This window comes from Piliocolobus tephrosceles, chromosome 9, assembly GCF_002776525.5.
Source record: "Piliocolobus tephrosceles isolate RC106 chromosome 9, ASM277652v3, whole genome shotgun sequence".
Lineage (NCBI taxonomy): Eukaryota > Metazoa > Chordata > Mammalia > Primates > Cercopithecidae > Piliocolobus > Piliocolobus tephrosceles.
Genome location: NC_045442.1, coordinates 84,829,289 through 84,849,771, shown reverse-complemented (window position 1 = coordinate 84,849,771; position 20,483 = coordinate 84,829,289). Strand labels below are relative to the sequence as shown.

At 48.3% G+C, this 20,483-nt stretch overlaps 1 protein-coding gene across 4 annotated transcripts in view; it reads left to right on the top strand.

Moving 5' to 3' along the window:
* ARHGAP22 (Rho GTPase activating protein 22) overlaps nt 1-20,483 on the top strand; it is a 210,581-nt gene that overhangs the window by 126,180 nt on the left and 63,918 nt on the right. The window contains exon 1 of one of the 4 annotated variants that reach the window (XM_023230187.2): nt 4,469-4,794. The exons of the other annotated variants lie outside the window; for them this stretch is intronic. Coding sequence (XP_023085955.2) covers nt 4,743-4,794 — 52 coding nt within the window. The 5' untranslated portion in view covers nt 4,469-4,742. Of the gene's footprint in view, nt 1-4,468; nt 4,795-20,483 lie in introns of those variants that run through there. 4 annotated transcript variants of the gene reach the window in all.

Here is a 20,483-nt window from a genome sequence, read left to right as displayed (position 1 = left end):
TGCAGCATAGCACTAACATCTGCTTGGCTTCTGGGGAGGCCTCAGGAAGTTTACAATCATGGCAGGAGGCAAAGGGGAGCATACGTGTCCCATGGCAAGAAAGCAACAGAAAGAGAGAGAGAGAGAAAGAGAGAGAGAAAGGAGGAGGTCTCATACCCTTTTAAACAACCAGCTCTCATGTCATCTGCCCCATGACCCAAACACCTCCCACTAGGCCCACCTTCAACACTGGAGGTCATATTTCAACATGAGATTTGGAGGGACACACGTCTACACCATATCAGAGACCATTCCTGTGCCATCCCCTAAGGTGCTGGACCCCTCCTCGCAGCCCAGGTCCCACCTCAAAGCATCCTCCTCCTCAGAGTTTTCTTCACCACCCTTGGCAGACTGGCTTTCTGTCCCCTACAGCTCCCAGGGTAACCTCCTATCCCCCGCCCCACACTGGACTGGCTTTGTGTCAGGCATTCAGCTGTGTTCAGTCATCATTTGTACCTGAGTGAAGGAAAGAATGATCATTATAGGCTCCCTAAGCTATGGTTAAGTGGCTAAGATGGTACACTCCCATTTATACCCTTCCCCTGAGCTACCCAGGGCTGAGCTCACACCTGAGATAGTGCTGTGACGGTGTCTTGGATATTTTGGGGAGGAGCAATCCAGACTCCTGCATTGGAACTACAGAGGACATGTCCTGAGTCTCCTAATAAAATCCTTGAATGGCCTGGGACATATCTGGGACCAGGGGCTCAGGCCTCACAGGCTTCAGGATCCCAGTAGCAGCACCCCCTAGAAGCAGCTCTACATTCTCACCACCCAACTATGGGTCTCCCAGAAAAATGGAGTAAAGTGGCAGGAGGTAGAGCTCTGGATGAATGGGCAGCCTTTATCCCATGGAAACTCTGTCCTCAAAGCTAGCATCCAGCCTCCTCCCAGAGCCCACTGTGCCCACTGGATATCTACCCCCTGGCTCTAGCTCTTCTGCCCTGTGCCTGGTGGTGGGCTGGAGGTTGGCCTTCCTGCTGGGAAACATGTCCTAGAGGCTCCCACCTCTGGACCTTCTTCTGGAGCAAGGAGGCTTGAGCACAGCTACAGCCTTGCAGCATGTGTGATCTTGATGTTTTGGCTCAATTCTAGTTAGTTTGGGGTCATGATCAATTTGGGTGGCAGAGCTATGTTCAGGGAATTTGATTTTTCAGACAAAGTCTATGCTAAGTGGGTGCTTTGCCAGTTGCAGCCCATGACTTTAGGCCTAACTAGGGAAATACTACCCATTCTTCTGTTTATTTAACCATTAAACTATCCATCATCCATCCTCCTATTCACCTATGGAACACATCCATTCAACCATCCCTCCACCCCTCCATCAATCTATTCAACTATCCACACCTCCATCCAACCAACCATCCATCCACCCATCCATCCATCTCTTCACCTATCCACCCCTTCATGCAAGCATCCATCCACTCATCCATTCATCTATTCACCTATCCACACCTCCATTCAACCAACCACCCACCCATCCATCCATCTATTCACCTACCTACACCTCCATCCAAATATCATTTTCTCCATCCATCCATCCATCCATCCATCCATCCATCCATCCATCCATTCATCCATCCATCCATTTACCCATCTATCCACCCATCTATCCATCCATGCACCCATCCATTCATCCACCCATCCATCTTGGCTCTGCCACTTACTACCTCATTGGTCTCGGGCAAGTCTCTTCACCTTTCTGAACATTAGTTTCTTCCTTTGTAAATTGAATCTCATGGCATCTGCTTCATGCGGTTGTCCTGTGGTTAACTGAGATAACCTTTGTGAGTTGCCTGGCACATGGTGGGAAACACATAGTGAATGTTATTTTCCTTCCCCTTGAGGAAGAACACACAACTAAAAAACTATAAAAAGATAATGTGTAATTAGGAATTAAAGTGTGTGAAACCAAAGGCAATAAAACAAGAAGCCCTTGCCTTCCTATTTGTCTACTGAACTGCCTTGGGAGTTGATATTTAAAGCCACTTTGAAAAGTCGAATATCCCAAAATATATTTAAACTGTTCAATAGGGACGTTGACCCTTTATAATAGGCTAATTTGAAACGATCCTGCTTTGCTACTTCCTCTTAGAAAGATAAACAAGCAGCCCACAATGGCCGCTGTGATGTTTTCTTTTAAATCTTGCTTTCCAAATGTAGGACTTGGCCGTTGGACAATCACCCGAGGGGCTCGCTCCCCGCAGATGCTCTCCCTGAATGCAGGGAGCTCTAGCTTGGAATTCCTGGGGCCTCATTAAGCCTGCTGTGACTAAGTGATCTTGCCTGGTGCTAAAACTGTTTAAAATGACTTGGCAGCAACCAGAAGTCAGGTCTCTCTGTTTTTTCTCAGTTACTCTCTCTTTGTAACCCCCGCCTACATGTCATGAAGTGAAAACATCTTTCTTTCTGGATCTAACGCAGGACAACCCTTCTCTCTCCCCAAAGCCTCACCCTGGTCTTTCTGAGGAGTTAAAGGAGAGGGAGGGAGGCAGAAATCTGCCTCGCTGTTGTTAATCTCTCCTTTGAATGAAGACTTAACTCCAGGGAAAACCTCTTCCCTGCTCTAAGTCATTCTTTCCTGCCCCCACATTTATTTAACTCTTCTGCTCCGTGCCTTGGGCAGCCTCTGCTTTCCAGCCTGCCCTTACTGAGATTCTCCTCTGAGACCACCTCTGTTCTCCCCAAATGGAATTGTGGTAGGGAGGGAGGGAGAAAATTCCACTCAAGTAAAGGCCATCAGAGCTGGACCACAGCCCTGCTTCAGGGTCAAGAACAGATCGTAGGAACTGGGGGGTGACAAAGAACCTTACATGAAGAAGCCTACTCTGTGCCAAACACTTAAAAATATAATTATTTTAATCATAGTAAATTGATTATTTAGTTACACAATAATACATGATTATGTTTTCCTTTTACAGAATGAGACCATTAAAAAAAAGCCAAAGTCTCTTGACACCCACTTTACTCCATTCTTGTTCCACCCTCTCCCGAAAGGGAACGACTTGTTTTCCTGTTTTCCTCCCATATATTTTTCTAGGCGTAAGGGCCTAGAACAGAACATGGCATAGAGTGAACACTCTAGTAATATTTTGTGAGTATGGGTATGTGTTTTACGTAAGTGCCGTGAATCCATACATCTCAAACATTCAGCCATAGCACTCTCCTTTTATATCATATACCATCTTATGAAAATTCCAATGTATTTGATAATTCTTTCATTTGTTTGCTTGTTTTGAGACAGAGTCTCGCTCTGTCACCCAGGCTGGAGTGCGGTGGCCCAGTCTCGGCTCACTGCAATCTCCACTTCCCGAGTTCAAGTGATTATCGTGCCTCAGCCTCCTGAGTAGTTGCAATTACAGGTGTGCGCTACCATGCACTGCTAATTTTTGTATTTTTAGTAGAGAAGGGATTGCACCCTGTTGCCCAGGCTGGTCTCAAACTCCTGGGCTCAAGTGATCCACCTACTTTGGCCTCCTAAAGTAGTGGGATCACAAGCAGGAGCCACTATGCCTGGCCAATAATTCTTTTACTGATGAACATTTTGGTGGTTCCAACTGTTTGCAACCACAAGCAAGGCTGCCGTGAATAACCTTCTATAGACTTTCCTGGGCATGTGGGCACACATTTCCATGGGGTACATATGAAGAAATGAGAGAGCTTGCTCCCAGGGCATCAGCATTTTTAGTTTTAATAAAGCAGCTTCCATGTTACCTTCCAAGGTGATTGCACCAAACACACTCTCATGAAAAAGTGCCCAAATCCTCGCCAAGACTTGATGATGACGATAGCTCACACTTGCAAAACACTTAGCTACAGGCCACTTGGGTTCTAAGTCCTTGCATGTATCAACTCATTTAATTGCCACGACCATCCGGTGAGGCAGTTTCTGTTATCTTCTCTGTTTTATAGGTGGGGAAACTGGGCACAGAAAGAGTTTGAATAACTTAATTCTTAATTTGTGCTAAGTGGCATCTGAACCGGTGTTATTTCCCTCACTTTTCAGGTGAGGACACAGTTTCAGAGGGGAGATGACTTATCCAAAGTCACACAGCTCATAGGTACCGCCCGCCAGGTTTGAGGGTAGCCTGGGCAAACACTCCCTCTTCCTACCACTGCACAGCCCAGGTGAGCTGGGAAACTGAGAGCTCAGTGGTCCTGAACACCCCGACCAAGTCATCCTTGAGATGACTGCCCAGAGGATGCTGGTAGGGGAGTCTCCCTTGCACAGCGAGGGCCCCCCTTCTTCGATTCTGCGCGGGGAGGCCAGGCCGGTGTGGCCCCCAACCCCTGCTTGGCTCCCAGGGAAACGGAGGCAGCCCCGGCTCCGCGGCGCCCCCTGGCGGCTCCTGGGCGAGCGCGCGGCCCGGCACCCCGGGAGAGTAACGGGCCGTGGGGAGGGCGCCGGCGAGGGCAGGGAGAGGCGCGGGGCCGCCCCGGCGCGCGGAGATAAAAGCGGGCAGCGGCGCGGCGGGCGCGATCTGCGCGTTCTCCTATTGATTAGCAGGGTCTGCCCGGAGGCCGGGATGCCCGCGGCGCGGGGCCGCGGTGGAGTGTGAAGGCCTGGGAGCCGCGGGCCGGCGGCCCCGCGCACCCTGCGCCCGGCTGGCCACTGCCCGTGGGCCGGACCTCGGCCGCGCCGCCCAGGGGCGCAGGCGGCAGGCGGGGAGAGGAGCCCAGCGGCGGGGCTGCGGGCGGCTGCCATGGGACTGTGCTGCTGCAAGGACTGGAGAGGACACCTGCGAGCGCCCAAAGGTAACTCTGGCGCGCACGTGCGCCCCGCTCCCTGTGGCCGCCGCCAGAGGCTACCAGCCCTGCCTCGGGGACTCGCCACCGGGTGTCCAGGGCCGCCCGCACCTGCCTCGGCTTTGGAAACGGCTTAGGTGCGGCTGCTGCTCCGCTGAGTCTCCTAACTTTGGAAGAGGAGCCTCCCCCTGACTCGGGGCGCGGAGGCGCATCCCGGGTTCCTGGGTCCCCATCTGGGAGTGGGGGTGGGGTCCGGCCCCTGGGCGGGAGTGGGTAGAGCCGAGGGGAGGGTCCGCCCTTCAGGGCCCGGGGCTGACCGCGGCGCCGGCTGCAGGTCTGCCAAGTCCACGGCCTGGGCGGAGGAACCCCCGGCGCCCAGACCCGCTGCAGGTCTCTGCACCGCGAGCCCGGTCCGCGCCCTGCGCCGCCCCTGCGGCTTAACCGCCAGGAGAGGAACCATTCATTCTCGCCGGCCTCTGTCACAAACTTGGACGGTGGGGCCCTGACTCAGAGTTTTCCAAAAGTCGCGGCGGAACCTGCGAGCAGAGCTGCTTGAGGAATGCAGCAGTCTTGGAGAGGGCCCAAAGCCCAGAAACACGCTTAGGACGTTGGCGGCCGCCGGAGGTCCGGCCTCTCGGGGGCTCTGAGGCCCAGCCGACTTAACCCTTGACTGACTGAAATGATCCCTGTTGATCGTTGGGGACATAGTGGTGCATGCCTTTCCTGCAGCGCTCCCTAAACTCTCTTGACCCTAACACTCACCTGCCGCGCTTATTAAGCATGCAGATTCCCAGGCCCCACCCTGGCCTGCTGGGTAGGCTCTGGGGAAGGCCTTGGGAAACTGTGTTTAAGGAGTTCCCCGAGTGATTCCTATGGCCAGGTGAGTCTGGGAAGCCTTGCCTGTAAACCATATAGGGTAAGGCAGGCTCTGCCAGAATGAGCACCAGGTCTTCCTTCCTCCGATAAGTGTATTCTGTATCCAGATACAGAAAAGGTCAGACAGCTTTCGACCTTGTCCAGGTGAGAATGTACAGGCTGGTTTCACAAAGGGTTTGAAGTAGCTTATAACATGTATAATACTTAACTATTTAAAAACCTAAACAGGACCCTACATTTACACAGGAAGTAGAGAGGTCAAAGGAAAATGGAGCCCAGTTAATCTGGCCATGAGGTAGGATCTGTATTTGAGCCTCTTTGCAACCAAAACCAAGTGAAAAATAGGAGTGCTGTAGTTGCAAGGTTCTCATTGTCCCAAAGCAACAGTTTTCTCGACTTCTGATTGTAGAAAGAATGAAAAAGAATTTTGCACATGAGACTTCATTCTTGGAAGCAGGGGCCAAGAGCCCTGTGTGTGGTGTCTTCACTATGACAATAGCTAGGGCTGCGGTAGGATTCAGAGGGCAGGGTCTTGCTGCATGCTTCTGGAGGGCAGGTCAGAGCCCAGGATTTCACCCCCGCCAGGGCCTGGACAAGCAGCTTTAGTCTCTCCTGACCCCTCCTCAGTAAACATGGCAAAGGGTGTCCCAAAAGCAAGGGTGGGTTTACAAAGTCTTGGTTAGGGAGGACATAGACTCATTAAGCAGCCCCAGAAAAGAGCCAGGGGCACCTCCTCTTGCTTAGGTCTGTCCTCTGGGGCTGTGGACCCCCAAGGCCAGCTGCTGGCTTCACCAATCCAGGTAAGGAACAAGCCTGGTCCAGGAGTGTTCCCTAGCTTGGCCCTACCCTCCCTCCCACCCGAGAGATGGCTGGCCACAGCAGCCTGGGAGTGGGCACTGAATCTGAAGTGCCTACAAAGTTCTGCAGCCCATGGAAGTTAGCCAAACTGGCCAAGTGTGTGGGGAGCACTGTGGTGCCAGAGTGGATGACCAGCCACTGCCTGGCAGGGAGGAGAGAGCCCATGCAATTGTTGGAGAGTCTGTGGTTCAAGGAAGACAGATGTTTGATCTCTTAGTGTACAAAATCTCCAAAGGTTTAAATGCTGCAGGCTCACTTAACAAATCTGAACCCATGTGGCCAGGCTGGCTGGGTGGTGGACAGTCTGAACCATTGTTCACAATTAGTTCTGCAATAAACACGGGAGGGGTTATTTGGTCAAATAATCTTAGACATCAGGAATTATGAAAGTTTGGAGGATTTTTCACAGCAAACAGAGCCTTTGCCACACTGGCACAGTTGTGCCCGCTAAGTCAGGTGGATTGTAGGTATGGTCTCCACACCTTTGCCTAGGGAACCTTCTTTTCATAGAACATTTCACAGCACCCATATGTGTGGACACACTTTGAGAAACGCTGCTTTGGACATTAAACTGTTCAGTTGTAATAGCAGTAACACAGTATGTCTGTGTATGTATCCGTGTGTGTTTAGCTTTTGCCACCCACCTAAGGAGCTATCTGACTCTCTAGCCTAGAGATGTGTATGTACATTTAGAGAGTCCATTAATCATTGATATCATTTCAATTAAAACAACAGCTAAGACAACAATTGTTCTTATTGATTTCATTCTTGGATGTTTCTGAATCAAACTCTTACAACAGAACATTTTCGCATATTTGTCCCTGTGTAAAAATCTACTTGATAAAGTAGAAAAGCTCAAATATTCTATAATCTCATGAAGAGAGCAGCAAAAATATATCAAGAACCAGAGCCACATTAGTAGGTGTCATCATCGTGCGTTTAAAACCCAAATCCTGGGCTTTATCCAGGAGCTCCTTGCTCTCCTGCTGGCTGCAAAGCTGTAGGTGGGCACAGTGGGTCTGGGGAGGGATTGTTGCATGCCTTTTTTCAGGGGGGAGAGGGTGTGATATGCTGTGGCATTCATCCCACGTAATATCATACGCAAGACAGGTTGTCACACATAGAGAACTCCTGGGTTCCAGGTGCTCCCAAAAAGCTGAAAGGTCAGTGAGCAGGATCTGATTTGTAGAGGATGAGCCTCCCCTAAAAGCAGAGGGCTCATGTACTTGTCTGAACTCAGGGTATTGTTTCTGGGGCATGTTTCCAGATGCATCTGTATTTAGAGCTCTGTGATGGGTCCATTTGGTGGCAAATTTCATTTTCTTCAGCTTTGCATTGTTACCCAAGGTGGAGATTTGGAGGAAGAAGGTGGTACTGGAGCACAACATGGAGTCAGCTTTTGTTCCAGGGCGGTGAGGGGCAGGAGCGGACTGGTAGGCCCTTAGATCCTGACATGCGCTCATTCTCTGCCAGCGCTTCATCTCCAGCTGCCTCTGGAGCTCTTCGCCCCTCATCCTTCCCACTGCTCTCAGCAGTAGCAGCTGAACCTTGCCTTCTGGGGTTTTGTCCATGATGAGGTCCCGTGCTCTTCCCGACATCCTCACCCTCCCTCCCATCAACTCCTGTCAGCCCATAAATCTGTCTGAGTTGGTCATCCAAAAATTCAAAAATGAAACCAACAAGGCCAATTCCTTGTCCTGCTCTATGCTCCATAAGCCCTGCCTATTGTTCCTCCCCTCCATTCCCAGCATCAGGGAACAGTGTGCCCAGCCCTGCCTCCCCTTTGTCCTCCTTCCCACTCATCCTGGCCCCGCTGTCAGGCTCTGCCTTGAAGGAGGTCATCTGCACTGGACGAGGTGACCAGTCCTGACACTCTGAGCACCTCCGAGCCTACTCCCCTTAGGCCCCTCCTGGGCTGCTGAGGGCTGCCTGAGGACTGTGGCTCCCTGAATGCTGCAGCAGAACAGCAGAACTAGGGCTGAAGGCAGCCCTACCCTGCTGGCTTTTCGCTGTAAATTTGTTCACTTTCTGAGCTGTCTCCCTCGAGGCCCTGATGACTGTGCTTACCTCTAAACAAATGCCCCCGAAATTCCCCCTCCATGCTCTGCAGAGCCTGTCTGTGGCCTGCAGATCCAGAGCCCCTCATCAGACTCCAGTGCAGTCCTGCACTCCCACTGCCGCTTCTCCTGCTTTCCTGGCTCTCGACCCTGCCCTCTTCTTCATTTCTCACAACCAAAGGCTGTTGGCTCCTGTGCTCCTGCCTTCAAGGCCACCGCAGCACCTGTGCATTCCCTCGTCGACTTGTCACCTTGATGGCACTGCTTCCTGGCTGGCCATCCTGTGTTCACCCTTGCCCCTTCTAGTCCACTGCCCAAGCCGGCATCTATCCACAGCTCTGGTGACACTATGGTCCTCCTCAAACCCCACTTTGGCCCCACACTGCCTGCAGAAAAGGCTCAGCTTCCCAGCCTTGGTGGCACTGTGTTCCCCCTTCCCCCTCCCAGGCTCCCCGGACCACGCAGCCTGGATCTCTCCGGTCTCCACACCACACCACTTCCTCTCAAGATGCCATCAAATGGGCCTGAGGGCAGTCGAGCTTGGGCAGGTGGCCTCTGCCACCTCTGAGCCCCAGACATCAGGTCCATTTCATTTCATTCCCTTTGGTGCGGTGAGCCTGGGTCTGCCGCTTGTGATTACCTTGTCACCTATGTGGCCTGGCACCACACTGGCACAGAATCTGTACTTGTGAACACTAGCAAGAGCAGAGTATGGGCAGAGACAGGAAGCCATCGAGCTCACCTGCTGGCTCGACCCAGCCTATTGTTGGGTCACCCAACACCCAGCAGATTCCGGTGGCAGTTCACTGTGTTTACCACTGCATTGTAATAGATGAGCTCTGGGCATGGGTTCCTGCAGGCCCTGTGGCCCTTTGCTGGTGAACAAAGTATAGGCTCTGCCAGGCATGGGCTCACTGGGGTGCTCAGTAGCCAGGGAACAGAGGCCAGTGGGCCTGGACAGGAATGCTGCTGCTGATCTGGTGCAAGATAAGTGGACAGAGTGCCCTGTTCTGTATTGGAGGAAGAGGACAGGAGGCATGGCTGTCACTGACTGGGTGATAGGACCGGTTCTGCTGTTCTGCTGCAGCATTCAGGGAACCACAGTCCTCAGGCCAGCACAGTGGCTGCCTCCTGCTCTGCCATTCCGTCTCTGCTCCTGTCCCCAGGGGCCTGCACATTCTGATGTTCCTTGCTTGCTTGCTCAGCCCTCTGGCTGGCAAACTCATCAGAATCTTCAGTCATTTTCCCGGCTCAGGCCTCTGGCCCCTGGACACCTCCATTGGATGTCTCCTGGGCTCCAGATTGGCCAAAACTAATCGGGCTAAAACTGAACTCTCCATTTCTTCCTTCTCCTCCAATTTGCCATCCCCACGTCCTGCCAGTTCTATTTCCAAAGTGCACTTGAATCTTTCTGCTGTCTCTATGCTGTGCCAGCACCTGCGGCCCCATCTGCTGCAGTGGCCTCTCCCACGTGGACCCTCCCCAACTCCAGTCCCTTCTCCAGTAGCCAGTGTGGCTGTGCAGGTCACCTGCGGGGTCTCACTGCTCCCTACTTATGCATGCTCAGTGGTTCCAGCAGCAGTGACAGTTGATTCTCAATGCCATTCACTGCCGGCCTTGTGGTCTCCAGCTCCCCACATCCCCATCCTCCTCTCACACGTGGCCTGCTTTTGCTTTCCTCATTTCTCTCTGCCTGAAGTCACCTTGCTCCTCATTTGTCTGAGCCTAAGTGTCACTATTTCCTGAGAAGCCTTTTCTGACCCCTGTTATTTGCTCACTTGCCATTGTGTATTTTTCCTTTAAAACACTCACCATAATGTGTAAATATACATGTGTCATTACTTTGCACAATCTGTTCCCTCACTAAGTGAGTCAGAAGCTCCCTGAAGGCCGGGGCAGACTCTGTCTTATGCTTGCTGCTGGGAAGGCTGGCAGGGGCCAGGCGAAGTGGCAGCCCTCATGTCTGACTTGATTTTGAAGGCAGTAGTGGGCTGACATGGACAGATGTGAGGCCTGGAACCACACGCTGGGATGTGGTCGAGCCTTGCCATCCTGCAGGCCATGCTCAGGAGACTGAGCCTCGAGGCTTCTGGCCCCACACCATTTCTGAGAAGGGCCGCTCTTTGTGACTTCTTCTCCACTCGGTGTCCTGCACAGCAGCCCTGGGGGTTTTTCAAAAAGGGAACCAGCATCCAGCAGAGAAATTTGGTTTCATTTCCTAGCCAGGCCTCCCCCTCACCCCTCTGAGCCTCTGCCCTCCCACCTGTAATGGGGACAGGCATGCAGGCCTCAAGACTGTCAGAAAGCCCAGCAGTCCCAGCTCCCTGCCACTCAGAACCTCAGTTTCTTTAGTTTCTTTATCTGGAAAGAGGGAAACAGGCGTGACTCGATGATCTCTAGGTCCCTGGTGGCTTGAACCTTGATGTTTCCCCAAGGAAACCCAGAACTGCTGTATGCACCTAGCAACAGGACATGAGAAGTCCTGGCGCCCCCTCCTACCTGCTTGGAGATGAGTCCTGTGGCCTTTCAGCTGGAGGGTGGGGGCTCAACAGGGTCAACGCTGCTGGCCTCCAGGGTTAGGGGGTTGGCTCTTATGGCTCCAGAGATGAACCAATCCTGGGGAAGCCCTAAGTCCCTGACCTCGGCCCTTAGGGCAGCAAGCCTCCCGGAGAGCTTCAGAGGCCTGAACTCCTGAAGGGAGGAGGAAGAAGAGGCTTGGAGGTGTGTTTTCTCACCTTGTTACTCTGTGGTCCTTGTACCTATAAGGGGATACTCCTTCAGGAATCCTGGAACCAAAATGGGGAATATCTCAATGAAATGAACCCCTAAAATATCTCTGCCTATCGCCCACCCCCAGCCAGCTATGTAGCTAATGCTCATCCTGCCTAAGTTGTCTTTTGCTGGCTCTTCTCCTAAACATCCTATCACTGGACTCTTTTAAATAGCTGTATTGAGGTGTATTTCGTGTATTATAGAAATTAGTTCAATTGAATTGAATTTGAATTTATACAATTCAGCAGTTTTTTAATATAGTCACAGAGTTATGTAACTGTCACCAAAATCTAATTTTAGAACATTGTCATCACCCCGGAAAGAAACCCCATGCCATTAGTAGTCACGTCTCATTCCAGAGACAACCCTCTCCGCCCTTGTCCCCAGCCCTGCAGCCTAAACAACCATGAAACTATTTTCGTATAATAAATATGTTGTATTTTTGTGATTGACTTCTTTCACTTAGCATGATGTTTTCAAGGTTCATATATGTATGGCTACTTCATTCCTTTTTAAGACTAATATTCCATAGTATGAATATACCACATTTTGTTTATCCATTCATCAGTAGATTTGGATTGTATTTTGCTAGTTTTTCTTGAGGATTTTTGTATCCGTATTTATAAGAGATATTGGTCTGTAGTCTTGTATGTGTATTTATAAGAGATATTGGTCTGTATTTATAAGAGATATTGGTCTGTGGTCTTGGTTTTTGATATCAGAGGACTACTGGCTACATAGGAGGAATTGAGAATGGTTCCCTCTCTTCTGTTTCTTGAAATGTGAACATTTGGTATTAATTCTTAAAATGTTCAGTAATACAGATTTTAAATTTCTTTTTCAGTTGGTTTTGGTAGTGTGTGCCTTTCTAGGAATTTGTCTCCTTTATCGAAGTCATCTAATTTGTTGGCAAACAGTTGTGGGTTTTGTTTATTTATTTATTCATTTTTGAGACAGGATCTTGCTCTGTCACCCAGACTGGAGTCCAGTGGTATGATCATGGCTTACTGTAGCTTCGAACCTCTGGGCTCCAGCAATCCTCCTGCCTCAGCCTCCCAAGCAGGTGGGAGTTAAGCACATACCACCACACCTGGCTAATTTTTAATTAAAAAAAAGTTTAGAGATGGGATCTCACTGTGTTGCCCAAGCTGGTCTCAAACTTCTAACCTCAAGCAGTCCTCCTGTCTTGGCCTCCCAAAGTGCTGTGATTACAGGTGTGAACCATGGTACCTGGCCACAAATGCTTTTTCATATTATCCCTTACAATCTTTTTTATTCTGTAAGTTTGGTAGTGATGTTCCCTATGTCATTCCTGATCTTAATAATTTTCTTTTTTTCTTGGTCAGTCTAGCTAAAGTTTGTCAAACTTGATAATTGTTTCAAAGAATCAACTTTTGTTTTTATTGATTTTTAAATTTTTCCTATTGTTTTTCTAGTTTTTTTGTTTTGTTTTTTGAGTTAAGGACTTGCTCTGTCATGCAGGCTGGAATGCAGTGGCACAATCATAGCTAACTGCTGCATCTAACTCCTGGGCTCAAGCGATCCTCCTGCCTCAGCCACTTGAATAGTTGGAACTACACGTCCCAACTCACCCCTAAGTACCCAAAGATGCTAGCACAGATGCCACTGTGATCAGCTTCTTTGAGTATTTAGAAGGGAGTTGTTCAGTTCCCACATATTTGTGAATTTTTCAAATGTCCTTTTTCATTGATTTCTAATTTCATTCCTTGGTAGTCAATGAATAGATTTTCAAACTTTGTTTTGGTTAATCCTTAAAAATTTTTAAGGCTTACTTTATGATTCAGTAAATGGTCTATCCTCAAATATGTTCTGTGTGCATTTGAGAAGAATGTGCATGCTGTTATAAGGTAGAGCATTCTACAGTTGTGTGTTAGGTCTGCTTGATTTCTTATGTTGTTCAAGTCTTCTGTTTCCTTGTTGATATTCTGCCTAGTTTTATTTTTGAGAGTAGGATATTGAAGTCTCCAACAATTATTAAAATCTCCTCAGTTCTGTTTATTTTTGTCGTGTTAATTATGAGGTTCTGTTTATAGGGGCATATATGTTTATAATTGTATTATCTTCTTTCTGCAACTACTCTTTTATCATTATAAAATGTTCATCCTCTTTGTGTCCAGTAACATTTTTGTTTTAAAGTCAATGTTGTCTGATATTTGTATACCAACTCTAGATCTCTTTCAGGTATTGTTTTTATGGTATATCTTTTCTCATCATTTTACTTTCAACATACTTGTGTTTTTAAATATAATGTGTCTCTTATAAGCAGTAATGATTTGATTATTTTAAAAATTTATTGGCCAATCTTTGCCTTTTTGTTGGAGTATTTATCCCATTTATATTTAATGTAAGTACTGATAATACAGATTTATGTTAGCCACTTTGGAATTTGTTTTCTATACATGTTATATCTTTTTTGTTCTATTTTTCCATTACTGCTTTCTTTTTGTGTTAAATAGAAATTTTCCAGCATGCCAATATAATTCCCTTATTGTTTCTTCACAGTATTTTTTAAGTTATTTTCTTAGTGGTTATTCTGGGGATTACAATGAACCTCTTAATTTTAAAAAATATAGTTCAGATTAATACTTTAGTGGTTTACAGAAACTTTGCTCCAATATAACTTTGTGCTCCCTGCTGCCTGACTCATTTGTGCCATTATTGTCATACTAATTACATCTTTATGAATTATTGGAGTTTTGTAAGTATTGTTTTATGCAGTTGTCTTTTAAATAGAAGAGCTATAAAAATGCATTTATTTTGTCTTTTATGTTTAATCATATATGTGCTCTTCATTTCTTAATGTGGATTTCAATGAACATCTAATGTCCCTTTTATTTTTCCTGAAGGGCTTCCTTTAGGATTTCTTGTAGGTCTGATCAGCTAGGACAAAGTAATGAATATTCTTGGTTTTTAGTTCTCTGAGAATGTCTTCTCCATTTATGAATAATAGTTTTGCTGGATATAGAATTCTTAGTTGACTGGCATTTTTTTTCTCTTTCAGTATTTTGAAAATATTGTTCTATTGCCTTCTGGTTTCCATGGTTTCTGATGAGAAGTCAGCTGTTAGTTTTATTGAGAATCTCTTGTATTTTCTCTTGCTTTTTTCAAGATTCTTTGTCTTTGGACAGCTTTCTAGGTGTAAATCTCTTTTTTTCAACAAATTTGGGAAGTTTTAACCATCATTCCTTTACATATTCTTTCTACCTTTTTTTTGTCTCCCATCTCCTTCTAGGACTCTCATTTTGTGTATTTTGATACATTTTATGGTGTCCCATCAATCTCTGAGGTTCTGTTCATTTTTCTTCATTATTTTTTAGTTTCTGCACCTCAGACTGGCTACTTTCAATTAACCTATCTTCAAGTTCACAGATTTTTTTTCTTCTATAAGCTCAAATCTGCTGTTGAAGCCCAAATAGTGATTTATGTATTTCAGTTATTGTACTTTTAAACTCCAGACTTTATATTTGTTTCTTTTATAATTTTTATTTCTTTATTGACATTCTGTAATTGGTGGGACATCATTGTCACACTATGTTTTATTATTTAGATATGCTTTCCTTTAGTTCTTTGAACATATTTACAGCAGCTGATTTGAAGACTTTATCTAGTAAGTATAACATCTAGGTCAAGGACAGTTTCTATGGACTGTTATTTTGTGTGGGTATGAGCCATACTTACCTATTTTTCTTGGGTATCTTATAATCTTTTGTTGAAACCTGAATATTGTAAATAATATAATGTGGCAACTCTGCAAATCAGATTTACCCTCCCTCCTCAGGTTGCTGTTGTAGCTATTTTGTTTAGTGAATTTCGTGAATTAAATCTGTGTTCCCTGTTGTATGCAGTCACCCAAGTCTCTTGGTTAGTTTATTGGTCAGCCAATGATTTGTCAGAAATATACTTAAGTGTCTTGAAGCAGTAAGTCTTCTACCCTTTGATGAGAGTGTGTTTGCACATGTATGTGTGTGTGTTGGGGCATACTTCCATTGCTTAGGAAGTTTGTGACTCTGCCAAAGTCTTCCCTTCCTGCTTGTGCAGGGACTCAAAATCAGCCAGAGATTGGAGACAGAGGCCCTCTCAGGTCTTTCCTCTACAATGGCATAGCACTGCACATGCATATGGCTTTCTGGATCTCTAGGATTAGATCACAGGTTTTCAAAGCCCCTAGTGGATATCTCCTTCCCCAGATCTGTAAGTTTTGGCCAGCTCTTGTTTGCCCCAACTGGTATCACAGCTTTAGGCAGCTGTAATGCTAAGGAATTGCTGCTGACTGTTTTTGACAAATGCCCTGGAATTAGATCTTTTCCTGCAGAGTGAACTCTGAGTCAGATAAAATATGACAATGCTCTCTCAGTGTCTGTGGAAGCATGGGGATTAAAAAAGAGGAAGGGGGAGAAAGAGAGAAAAAGCAATGCTCTGTAAAAGTGGCTTTTTTATGAAGTTGCAAAACAGATCAAATTTTTACAGTGCTCTAGGAATGAGACTCTTTGAGAAATGAATCCATACCAAGGTATATGAGCAAGTTCTCAAGGCTTCTCTAGATGGGGCCTTGTCCCCCTTACTTAATCTTTATCTAACTGCTAAGTGGTGACATGGAGGTGAGTTAAGGTACCTGAGGGCTTGGTCTCAAGGAAGCAGTGTGGAATGTTGGAAGCTCTGGAAGTTTGGAGCTGGGCTGACCCAGTTCTGAATTCTGGCTCTGTGACCTACTGTTTGTGCAGCCTTTGGATGCATTGCTTCTCTGAGCCAAAGAGGGATACCTTTGTCTGTAAACTGGGATGCCTCACTAGGTTGTGTTAAGGGAAGAATTAAATTGGCCTCTGTGTGTAAGACTGTTAGCACACAGAAAATGTCCCAAAATGGACATGATTATTATTTGGCTTGAGGCTTAGGTTAAAATGCTAAAAAGTGATGAGACCAGTATTGTTTTGTTGAAATAAAAGCATTTTTAACATGTAAACATTATATGTCAAGCCTGTTTTAAGCACTTTATATGTAGAATTCATTTAATCCTCATGCTAATCCTCAAGTGGACGTTATTAATTGTCCTGTTTTAGAGATGAGGACATTGAGGTGCAGAGTTTCCTGCCCAAGGCCACCCAGAGCTGGGATTCCCATGGGCTATCTGGCAGCAGAGCCTGCACTCTTATGTCTGTTTCATGTTCATACTACACAACTGAGAAGCTGGTGTGCACTTTGACAAATAGCAATGGAGAACACCAAAAGTCAATAAGAAAAGCAGCATATGCCATTTGCCAATGAAACTGGCAACAAAAGGCCTGGGACATCCCCTAGTCTATCCAATTTGGAAGAAGTTAAAGGTCAGATACAAACTTCCCCTTTGTGGCTTCAGCCTGGCCAGGTTCCTCTCTGAAAATCAGTCATGCATAGAGCCTGCTCACCACTGGAGTTCCTCTTGAGGTAGGGCCTGTCCCTGGAGCAACCTCCTCTCTGCCCCCTAAGTCTACTAAGACTGTTGTTGAGACTGGGGCCTAATTGAGGGAGGTGGTTAGGGACTGCTGTGCTTCAGCCTGTCATTGTCAGATCCACCTGGGAGCCCACAGTAGCAGCAGAGAGGACTTTTAACTCAGTGCTCACCTTGACAAGCCAGTTCGGTGCTGACCCTGACAGACCAGGGCCATGCAGGAGCAGGCAGCCCCACCCTGGGTTTCGTCCAGTCATTATGACTTGAACAGTCAATGATGTCATTATCAAGTATCTGGTGCATTTATGCCTGGCCCAGCATGGACGCACGAGTCCTCTGCTGGGGACATACGCACCACTTTGTTATGATGAGTCCTGGGCTTTATGGAGCCATTGTTGAGGATTTCCAGCAGCACCCAGTATGCGTCAACAAATTCTGGAAGCAGAGAGTCCCTGAACCTTGGAGCAAGGAGAGGTATTTGAGATTAGGTTGTTTCTGCTTCCTCCACTTACCAATAGGGAGAGTCAGATGGAGAGAGGCCTGCATCACCCTCTGGGGCGCATGGCTTGTGTGGAGGAAACAGCAACTCCTTGGGAGTTGAGGGTGCAGAATGAGGGCCAGTGTGGATGGCCTTGGGGTCAGGCCATCCTGGGCTCAAATCCTGACTATTACTGTGCCACTGAGTATGTGCCTGAGCTCTCTGGGCCTCAGTCTCATGCTGGCTGGGTGAGCAGCATCTCAGGGCTGCTGTGTGCCATGAGGGCACTGAGAGAAGGACTTGTGCAGGATATGTGTCCACTAGTGCCACACACCATCTTCCTGATGAGGACCAGGGCAACCAAGGTCCTTTGTAGACACCAGCACCTTCTAACTTGGTGAGGTCCTGGCTGCCATGCCATGCATGGAGTCACCTGCCTGCAAACAGCCACTCTCTATCCTGCTCCAGTCCAGTTTGAGAAACAAGCGAGGTCTATTCCTTGCTATTCCTGAAGAGCCCCCAGGGAAGAGTCAAGGAGGGCATCTGCTGTTCAAATCCTGAACCCCTCTTGCTAATGATGGCATCGCGCTTACTTTTAGATGTAACATACAGCCTCGGAGGGGTTGGGGGAGAGGTCCATGGAGATCACCTGGCTCAGCCTTCTCATTTTCCATATGATTTTTTTTTTTTGGTCCAAAGAGACTAAATGACTTGACTAAGGCCACACAGCATGTCAGCAGGCCAGCTAGGACTCCACCCACAAGCCCTGAGTCTGGGGATCCCTGTGCTCTTGGCTCTGAGCAAGGCTGCCTCACTTCATTTCAGTTTAGTCTGTGTGACTTGAGCACAAGTTCTGCACACAAAACTGTGCAAGGTCACTAATTGCACTTACAAAGCAGTACTATCCCTTCCTTCCTTTGAAATGGTGGAGGTGGAGATAGTACGTACAAGAGTTACTCAAGGCAGGGATGAGGGTGTGGGGAGGAAGCCAGACACTTCCATGCCACTCTGAGACAGCTGGAGGGCATAGCCACTCCGTGGCTGCAGCCTGGTTCAGAATGTGCCAGGGGTGGGGTCAGGCACCCCTTTCTTAAATGATCTTTCCTCTGTTGTCTCAAGATGTTTTCCAAGTACCAGACAGGACAAAATGGTTTAGATGTAAGCCTCTCTACTTTGCCGCAGGCCCCAGTGCTCTCTGTTGTCCCACCCAGGCTGCTGCTGCCTGCCCTGATGTCTATAGATTCACTTGGTCAAGAGGAGTTCCTTCTATGCCTGCTTTGCTTTTCAGCCATAGCACAGAACCATTTTATGCGTGGAGCATGCTCATGCGCTGAATCAGTGGTCTCTCACTCAGGGAGGAAGAGAGGCCAACATTTGCTGAGGGCTCACTGTGTCCTGGGTTCTCAGCTGTCCCCATGAGGGGGTGCAATGCCCTTGGTTTTAAAGAGATGAAAATATCAAGGCTCCAAAACGTAAATAACTTGCCCCAGGCCACCTGGATATGGCTGGTCAAGCTATGTTTGAACCCACCTCTGACTAACTCCAAAATTCAGGTTCTTTTCTCTTCCCTCGGCTGTCTTCCAAGTGTCCAGAATGGACTGTCTGGAAAGCGTTCCGTTAGTACTTCTTGAATGTGGGACTACAGGTCTTTGAGTTTCTCCTAATAAAGTGATTTCTGATGAAAATCTGAGAACATCCTTCCTTCCTGTGCCCCCTCCTCCATGACTCGTCGGGCGTCTTCAGAGCCTGGAAGTCTCTGGAAATCTGGAGTAGCAGGCACTGAAAGGATGTCACGGCCCCCTCCCTTTATTCAGAGAGCCTCTCCTTGCCAGTAACCTTCTGGGAAGGCACTGACAGTGGGGAGGATGGGGCTGTGTGGGGAGGGACCTGCGAGTCTAGGGGAAATGAGGCTGTGGAGTCCCGGAAGAGGCCAGGGTCACCCAACATCCTGCCCTGCCTCTGCTGTGAGGCCCCATTGTCCTGGCTGGAGGTCCCAGGCTGGCCCGCCCTCGACTTGAGCATTCATGAGCCTGACTCTGAGGCCCATTCCAAGTTAGTGCTATTTGTAGAATCTTCTTAAAATACCACAACAGTGTCATTCATGGAGCGTCTGCACAGCCATTGATGGCGGACGTCAGAACAAAGCTCCGCTGTGCCTGGCATCCCATTCTGGCCTCTGCTGGAGGTGTCCCCTCCGCTTCACTGACTGGGGATATTGGTGTCCTCCCTGTCCTGGGTGCTCCAGAACGAGGCCCCATGGGGTCCAGCAGAGACTCTGGTCCCCCACGCCAGCCAGGAGCACATCCTGTGCCAGGCTTGCCAGCTGAGTGCAGGATGGCTTGTTGCAGTCTGCAAGTGAGACTGCTGCCCTTCTCGTGGCTGTCCCCACACCCCCAGCTCTGACATCAGGCTTCAGCCCAGGGCCTGCTCAGCTACAGTTGGGTGTACTAACACAAGCAAAGAATAACAGGGAGGACCCAGGAGAAGAAAGCCTTTAGCGTTCAGTTTCAAAGCCGCGGACATTCTCTGCCTTCCCCTGTGGGCAGACCTCAGTTTCCTGTTAGATAACAGTGGTATCCTTGCCAACTGCATCTCTCTCCCCTGCCCCAGTGGTACCCACAGGGCATCCTTAGGAACGCTTGCTTCTGGCATGTTGATAGGTGTCACTGTTAGTTAGCAATGCATTTTGTGGTATCTGGGATAAGTGGAGCAGTTTGAGGGCTTTCCCAGCTTCTGGACCTGTCAGAGCCTTTGCTATGTGAATGTACCCTGCCCTGGGCAGTGCCTCCCATACAATTTACCCTCAGGCCCTTCCTCACACAGCTGCCTGACTGGGCAGCCTGCTCTGGCCTTCCCTGGCCCTGCAGGATGTGGGTGTGGCTACAGCTCCTGGCAGTGTGCCCATCCGTTCAAAGGGTTTGATGACTTCCCATTTTTTTGTCTTTTCCCATCGATACCTACCCATGAGTTGCATAGGCAGCCAGACATTCGTCCAAAAGGAGATGACTTTGCTGGTCCTGGCCCCTGCCTGAAGACAAGGGCCTGCAGTGGGCCTCATAGTGGATCTGGGAGTAGCTGATGGGACCCCCTCCCAGGTGGGAAAGGCTTAGCAGCCAGGACCTAGCAGCCCTCCCTGGGCAGCCATGCCAGCCACACTGAAGTGGGGTTTTGAGTTTTCTAAAAGTATAGCCACTTGTTGTCAGCAGGTCCC